The sequence below is a fragment of the Hydractinia symbiolongicarpus genome, chromosome 8 (assembly GCF_029227915.1).
Source record: "Hydractinia symbiolongicarpus strain clone_291-10 chromosome 8, HSymV2.1, whole genome shotgun sequence".
NCBI lineage: Eukaryota > Metazoa > Cnidaria > Hydrozoa > Anthoathecata > Hydractiniidae > Hydractinia > Hydractinia symbiolongicarpus.
The window spans coordinates 21,912,909-21,921,124 of record NC_079882.1 but is presented as its reverse complement, the minus strand read 5'-3'; the positions used below and the strand labels follow the sequence as shown (position 1 = coordinate 21,921,124).

Sequence of the window (8,216 nt, the reverse complement as noted above, 5' to 3'; positions counted from 1 at the left end):
TAAAAGTCACAGCTTTCTAAAAGACTCAGTGTATAGGTTCTTTTAAGTATTTTTGATCCGTATTTTACAAGAAATTTCCAGTCACAAAAATTGGCCACTGGCGAAATTAAATTCAGAATTTTAATTAGCGAAATCGCGAAATTAAACTCTCGCGTAAATTTATTCCATTATAAAGTAGATGAATTTCGCGGAATCGGAAAAATTTAGGACTCACTAAATTCGCCAAAATTAATTTAATGCTACTCGTGGCGATGTTACAAAACCATGTTAACGTCTCGGTAAAAAAAAAATAAGGAAGAAAAAAGCATGGAATTGCAACAACATTTAACGCTTTCAAAAAACATAATACAACAAACAGGATAGTAAAACGAACAGTTATCAAATTTCAATATTTCATTATGTAAAAATTCTGTTGTAAAAACTAAACATTATTTCTCGTCTAATAATTTATCGCTGAAATTTCAAACGAAAATCTGAAGATATAACAAGAATTTCAACTAAGATGGTACAAGTCATCTTTCTTTCTTCATCCGTATTGATTTTTGTTAGAAAAAACATTAATCCACTTCCATGTCTAGATTTTCTTTTGATCCTCTGGTTTTGCTTTCTTCTGTCTCCATTTTCTCTTGGGTGTTGTCTTTTTCAGTTCCTGCTTCTGCATTCGCTGTTTCAGGTTTCGTTTCAGCGTTTTCATTTGATTGCGCCGACTCGTCTTTACTGGCTGTTGCTTCTTTTTCTTTCTTATCTTTCGGTGGCTCAGCTTTCGGTTTTGCTTTATTAACGATTGGATTGCAAAAATCATCCAAAATCTAAAAAAAACCGTCAGATGATTACTTATATCGTGGCTATCCTACCCGAGCATTTTAAATATTCACACAGTCATGTCCGCTTTTCGGTGATACGTGATGTCTCCATGAATATACTAAAAAAGAGTTATCTATGATGCATCTTAAAAACAGAAATATCTTTATGATAAAATGTTTTCCACTCCAAATTTTAAAAGCAAGTATTTTTCAAGTTTCAATGGAGAATTTGGAATTTTGAAGTAAAGTCTTCTGCATATATATACCTTATATAAAAAGATTCCGTTACCAGCTCATGTCACCTTTTGTGGTTTTCATCCTGATTTCGTAGATAAAATCAAGATAAAATCGTCCTTCTAGCTATCGCTTTATGAAACACCTGTTACCCAAATTAACCCACACCAAAGAAGTCTTAATACAAAAAGGTGATAATTCCATACCTTTTTTTCAGAGAGTATTTGTGCTGGATAGACAGCAGGATTACTGTGTTGGGGACACTTAGCATTTTCTTGCATCTTCTCGTTGAACCACTTGAACTTTTCCTCCACTTTCTTCTGAACTTTTTTCATTTCAGATTCTTCTATATGAGCGTACTTTTCATCCTAAAAAGAAAAATCTTCAGCAATACTGACCAACAACACGAAACGACTTAGGAAAATCTTCATTGTTAAAGCTGAACATACACTCACCTTATTTGCGTAAAGGTCCAAGATTTTTCTAAAGTGAGTGAAAGATTTTCCAAAGGATTCGAACGCGGCTGGAAGATGTGAGTGAGCTTGATACCGTGCAGCTATTGGATCACCATGTTTCTAAAAAGTAGATCAATGTATCTCAGACACCAATTTATTCCAGGGAATCCACCCAAAATTATATCCTTGTATGCCTCGCATTCTCCGAATTTTCAGCTATTTTGAACTAGTAAAAATATTCTTTTGGAACATTGGAAATTTCTGCCTTTTCCGCACATAACACATAGCCGTCGTCTGTCTGTGTGTCCGCGAAAGCGGCGTCCCGTAACGGAAACACGAAATTTTTAAAATGCGCACGAATATCAAATGCGATATATTTCTGTCCACTTTGTTGCCACGGGTAAATTTAAAGGACGGGCGAACCCGTGGATTTTTTCACGGGCTAACGACTAGTCTATATTATAATACTCGTATAAGTCCGTCTGTCACGCAAAATGGTACCGAAAGTAGCGAGACGCACGCTATGCGGTTTAAAAAGAACGGGAAACCCGTGGATTTTCCACGGGCATCCGACTAGTTCCTGAAAAATTACCTTTAGTTCAGCTAATTTATCAACATATGCCTGTTTCTTCAGGTCCTCTCCATCTCCATACAACCAATCCTCTACTTCTTCTAAGAGACTAGATAATTGTGCTCGGTCATTTTCTGTAACATAATTTTCATATATTCCGTAGAGGCCATCTCTTGTTGCATATACGTATTCTTCTACAGCGTTTTTTGCATCTGATCTAAGTTTTTCTAAGCGGAAATCCGAGATGAGCTCATTTTCTATTTCTATAAGTTTGTTTAAATCCAATGGAGAAATATTAGCTTGTTCCTTTGTGATTGCTAAATCTGTATTTTTTGTAAGTTTTTTCGGTTTGGGTTTCTTTTCCTCCTTCTTCTCTTCTTTTTTCTCTTTTCCTTCTGTTTTTTCTTCAGTCTTTGGCACTTGTTTCTCTGGTTGATCCGCTGGAGGATCCGTCTAAAAAAGAACTCGGCATTGACTTACACAGGAAAATGAATTTTTTTCACAAAAACATGCCGTAAAAAGCCAAAACCAACCACAATACTAACAAAACAATTAGAAACCAACCGCAATATCTACGAAACGACGCAAAATCAGCTGTTACAAGTAACAAGATACAATATCACATTTGTTGTACTTCGTACCTTGTTACCAGTAAAAAATGTGTAACTAAAGTCGTAACAAATAAACATTTTTATGTGATAGAACTTGATTGCACAATCGCTCAAAAGCGTTTTTTCGTTTACTCGAGGCTTTAGAAAGGCTTAGTTTTATGAACTGTAAAATACTTAAACAACAACACGAACATTCATTTCTTTGGTTTTATTTTCTTCAGTGGACTTTACTTCGCCATTTTCTACCGTCTCACTTGATGCCTCCATAGCCTCCTCCTTTGGTGGTTCTGGTTCAGGAGCGGGTGGGAGCGTTTCTACTTGTGTAGCGCTACTGACTGTGAAACATCCGTGCATGTCAAGCCGAACTTTAACTTTAACTTTGACTTTTTCACACGAGTCCTCCGAAGCAGTAGCATTTACAACAAATTCACCTGTAAAAAAACATGAAAATTTAATAAAAAAAATCACGCTAATTTATTACAAAATTGAGTACACAATTCAAACTGATCATGATACCTATATTTTTATCAAATTGAGGCACATCAACATCGTTATGGTAATAAGCTTTGAATCGAAACGGTTCTACTCGATGTGGAAATGTCAACATTTTTGTAAACGGATAAGAGTGATATTTTTTAAAGACTTCCATTTCTCCAACTTCGTCTGCTTTTGTTGAATCCCAAGAAATGTGAATTGGATAAGTAGCTGCATCGGACACTTCAATGTCTCGAACTCTTACTGTGTGTGATAGCATCGCACATTGAATAGCGCACCCTCGGGACACGGCTTCGTCTAAATTTAATGTTGTGCTGACGGGTTTACCAAAAACTCTTTCAATAACAGCTTTGATGGCTGGTATTCTGGTTGAACCACCCACCACTTCAACACAATCGACATCTTCTACTTTCAAACCTGAATAACAACAAAAAACAAACTAAAATATTCAAGCCTTCAACGGCTCTTTTCCTGATTTTCGTTCAATCGAATATCCTGAATTATAACGTGCGTATAACCCTAACGCCAAAAATGTTACTTTGACTAAACATGAAATTTTGCACAGAGTACAAAAAATCATGCAAAATTTTTTCCTTGTTTTTGTGTCAATAGTTGTCCAGACATAAAAAAATGCTGCATTACCATTGAATGAAAAGAACTTAGTCATAACATTTTATTATCCGAGTTTTTGGCCCAAATTGATCGCTTTCAAGCATCGAGTAATATATTTTCGCACCTAGTGTCATTTTTCTTTCTAAATGGAAAAGATTGCAAATCTAGCACATTATAAGCATCATACCTGATCCATTAATCCCTTCGATTAATGGTGCCTCGATTCTTTCAAACAAATCTTTGCACATTTCTTCAAATTGTTCCCTAAATATATCATAAACATAAATATATTTTCTCATGCTTGCCTTTTTTACTTATGAAAAGGTTGCCACTTACCTATTGACCTTGTGTGTTACATCAATATCATTCATATAACATTCAATATTAAGAGGTAAGTCTGTGGAGTTGGCACTAAGTTGCTTTTTCATTTTCTCTACAGGTACACTAAGGCGAAGCCAAGCTTTTGCATTGGACTTGGGATCAATCTTATACTTTTGCTAAAAAATAATTACATGAAAGCATCAAAACACATAGAATAGAGTATAAATAAATAGCAAGAAATGAAATAAAAAAATTTTATACTAAGAATGCTTCTGCAAAATAATTTTTAAGCTTTTCATCAAAATCACGACCACCAAGAGACGCATCACTAGCCGTGGAGAGTATCTTGATTTTTCCTTTGTTAAAAGCAGCTATGCAAACTTGAAAAGATGAATGTCCACAATCAACAAAAGCAACATGTCGTGGTTTTTCCTCAGGTGCTGGAAGATCTTGTTTGAACAGGCCGTAATTCAAAGCAACTAAAGAAAAAGATGGGAATCTCTTATATAAATGAATATACGCAAGACACTTCTGCAAAAAAGTTTTTCTGAAGTTAATTTTTTGCATGGTGCATGAGTCTACATACCAGCACTTGTATCGTTCATTAATTTGAGACAGTTCAGTCCAGCGACCTCAGCAGCCAGAAGGAGACTTCTTCTTTGATAATCAGTAAAATATGACGGTACCTAGTTGAAGAAATCTGATCATAGTGATTCAGTAACAAAAATTAAATTTCTAATCATAAAAAATAGATTTCTTTAGATTATGTAAATATATTAGATATACACATGTTCTTTTTATTGTGCATACAAAACTTCACACATCTTTATGAATTACAATTGTAGAAATTACACAGGGGAGGGGAGGGGGAATCAGCCCCTTCCCCCCATCATTGAGGAGTCCCTAAAAGGCCCAGCACGAATAGGGTTAAGATATAATTACATTAGAGAAATACTTACAGAAATAACACAATCAGTAACTTTTGTTTGAAGAGCATCAGAGGCAGTGGTTTTTAGTTGTGTAAAAAACATTGCCATTATTTGTTCTGGAGAGAATATGCGTGGTTGGTCTTTATATTGAACCTGAAAAAAAAAAAAAACAGCAATGTGAAACATCATTCTTTAGAACTTACATATTATAGCATTCAAGGGTACTGGTGGATATCTTACCTCTATTCCAATTCCACCGTCTTCCATTCTAACAAACTTGTTTGGGTGAAGTTGTAATTCTTTCTGTACAGCAGGCTCATCATATTTACGCCCAATCAATCTTTTGAATTGAGTGATGGTTGATTTGAAGTTCATAGTCATCTAAAAATAGTTCAGCTTTGATTAATACCTTATTTTTTAAATAATAAAGCAAAGACAGAAAATGATACTTTCCATATCAGGGTGACCAAAGCTTTAAAATGTTTTAAATGTATGAGAGAATACTGAAAAACGTTAAAATCAATGCATATCTTTGGAGATTTTGCAAAAAATTCAGAGAAAAAAGGAAGGTTACTAGCAATTCAAGTCCTTCTTTTTTTAAATATCAGTCCTGTTTAAAAGTAAACATATTTTTATTCTATAATTTATACCAATCGCTAATAGTAGAATTGCTAGAAAAAATAACATAATATGGCTGAACTCATGCAATTCAAATCATCTCACAATCTTAGAATTTGTTTGGATTAAATAAGTTTATAAATTATGAGTTTGAATTACATAAGTTTAACTGTAGTAACAAAATTACTTTCAAAAATATCAAGGTATATCAATGCATAATTGAACATTTTCTACAAACTGCAGACCTTTTTGTGATTGAAAGAATTAAATGGTAGTAATAAAACTACTTTGAAAATACAACATAAATCAGTACTGTGATTAGAACGCTTTTTACAAAACTGCAGAACTTATTTTTGTGCTTGCAAGATATAATTCAGAAGTTTGCACATTCAACATATACTTTGTTTTAACGCTTTATTTATAATTTCCAAAATAAAAAAAAGAATAGAGAAACATAAAATGTAGGCCTCGCCAGGAAGAAAAATGATGCTGTGTGGTCGTTTGCACTCCATAACTATTTTAGAATATTTTGGCATGCCGTGTCCGCACCTTAAGAAATGCTATGGTGTGTGGTGGTGTGTGATTGCATTTTCTTTCTACTTCTGTGTAGTTATTTTTTTCAAGTGGGATACATATAAACTTGTGAACACCAAACACAAAAACAGAGTGTCTGATAATCTTTATAAACACCAATCAACTGTTTTATGTTTCAAAATACATAAATAAAAAAGCAGTTTTGTTCACTACCTGCCGTGAAGCATTGTTATATAGCACCAACAAGAAAGTTTCTTTTCATGGAAAAAATTTGAAAACAAAAGCCACATGTGCATCGATTTTTTTATGAATTCTTTTGAAATATAAACTAAACTTTTTGCATACATTTTATTTTACTACTAAATTTTAAAAAGATTTTTTTCATTTGAAGATGTATTTTTTACACTAATAGCTAGCGTATCTAGGTTTATATGAAGTATATATATTGTGCGCGGCGATCCCATACCATTCCTGGTGAGGCCTGAAATGTGTATACTACAGAGACATGGCAGGAAGAGAATTTATTTGTCAAGCCCTGCCTACCTGATTTTTAGCAGAAACACCCATCATTCTTTGACGACTGTTAAATGACACCACAGCCCTAAAGGCAACCAAAAATAATTAAATATGCCTAATTTGCAGTTTAGACAGCAAATTGATAGCTTAAAAAATTATAAGCATATGAGTATTACATCATAAAGGGGTTATTCTAGTGCAGGGATCAGATTAGCAGGTCACAAGTTTGCATATTAAAATGCTGTAATTGCAAATCATTTTATAAAGAAAATGTTAAAACTGTGAATCCCATCTTCTCATCTATTGTTTTATCACCAATTTCTATTATGAATGTCACAAAAAAAAACCATTAACAAAAGCCAATGAGAAGTGGCCTACAACCTCCCAGACCACATTTCTTCTCTACAGTCTTTTTTTAAACTGACTAATTTGAATAATCACATAGTGTGTTTTAAAGGTTCTTGGATTTTCTTCAAAATTGTTATCAACAAGGTTTGAAAATCTCAGCATCATAGCCTTATTCAAAGTGATTTTATGACCTTTTTACACAAAATGTTCAGACATAAACATGTATGTTTGGGGTCAACATTTTTTTCTTTCTTTATGTGCTGCCACACTGGTTAAACATTACATATAAATTTGGGAAGAAATGTTTGCAAACATTTTCATTAGCACTAAATTTAATTTTTTGAGTGTAATGTGATATTTTTTATCTTATAGCTTGACAATACCAAGTTTTTATCAGGGATCTGCAATTTAGTTTTTGCAAATAAAGGTAACATTAATAAAAAAACATTTCTTTTTAAAAAAGAAGAAATATGAATGACAGGCTATTTCACATTTTTATTGAAACTGGAGTTGCAATAAGTCACATTTTAGGAATTTGGTTGATTCAAGTGAAACAAGGAAACTAGCTAGTTAGCTATTAGCTAGTTTCCTGCTAAAGCACAAACGCATAATGGTTAGCTTCACAAAAAATACAAACATTCATGGTATAAAGCAATTTTGCTTGTTGTTTCTAAAAATGTTACAAAACGCATGTTAATTTGTGACTGGCATCTTTCCTTAACCTAGTGCTTACTTAGAATAAAAAAAAAACAAGAGGTTTCTGCAAGGAGCAAGAGGTTTCTTACGGTGTGCATCTGTCAGAATATTCATTATCCACTGTTTCTATGCCACCAGCTCGTGCAACTGCGATATAACAGTTTACATTTCCAATATCAAATCCAATCACAGACATTCTGATCTTGATTTACTGTACACTTTTAATTCATAAATGCTGCTAGCTATCCGCATTGACAATGTATTATCAAAGAGTTAGTATTTTTCGAAATTTCTGGAAACAGACAACACCAAGTTAGTCGCTTAAGCACTAGCTTTTGTAACTCTATTAGAGTATAAACAACCAACTTATTCCGTGCAACAGTTTGTTTTCGGACCGAGAGGAATAACCTACAAAATAACATCCCGAGCTGGTCATTCATCACAAAATTCATTAAGCATAGATTGTCCGGCCA

At 33.6% G+C, this 8,216-nt stretch overlaps 1 protein-coding gene across 1 annotated transcript; it reads right to left on the bottom strand.

Moving 5' to 3' along the window:
- Nucleotides 1–375: 375 nt before the first annotated feature.
- Nucleotides 376–8,004, bottom strand: LOC130654617 (heat shock protein 105 kDa-like). The gene is made up of 14 exons (XM_057457230.1): nucleotides 7,833–8,004; nucleotides 6,727–6,784; nucleotides 5,272–5,412; nucleotides 5,062–5,184; nucleotides 4,689–4,788; nucleotides 4,364–4,581; nucleotides 4,118–4,278; nucleotides 3,969–4,045; nucleotides 3,191–3,586; nucleotides 2,867–3,105; nucleotides 2,085–2,516; nucleotides 1,493–1,612; nucleotides 1,244–1,405; nucleotides 376–809 (listed from the first exon to the last, which is right to left on the bottom strand). The coding sequence occupies exons 1-14, from the start codon at nucleotides 7,937–7,939 to the stop codon at nucleotides 558–560; spliced, it is 2,586 nt and encodes an 861-aa protein (XP_057313213.1). The 5' UTR covers nucleotides 7,940–8,004; the 3' UTR covers nucleotides 376–557.
- Nucleotides 8,005–8,216: the final 212 nt, after the last annotated feature.

Bases quoted from the DNA above. Each gene is read 5' to 3' on its own strand.
- LOC130654617 (XM_057457230.1), bottom strand. From the start codon at position 7,939: ATGTCTGTGATTGGATTTGATATTGGAAATGTAAACTGTTATATCGCA. The intron at 5,185-5,271 runs GTAAGATATCCA...TTTTTTTTTCAG, and splicing joins ACGGTGGAATTGGAATAGAG to GTTCAATATAAAGACCAACC. The intron at 4,046-4,117 runs GTAAGTGGCAAC...TGATATATTTAG, and splicing joins GTAACACACAAGGTCAATAG to GGAACAATTTGAAGAAATGT.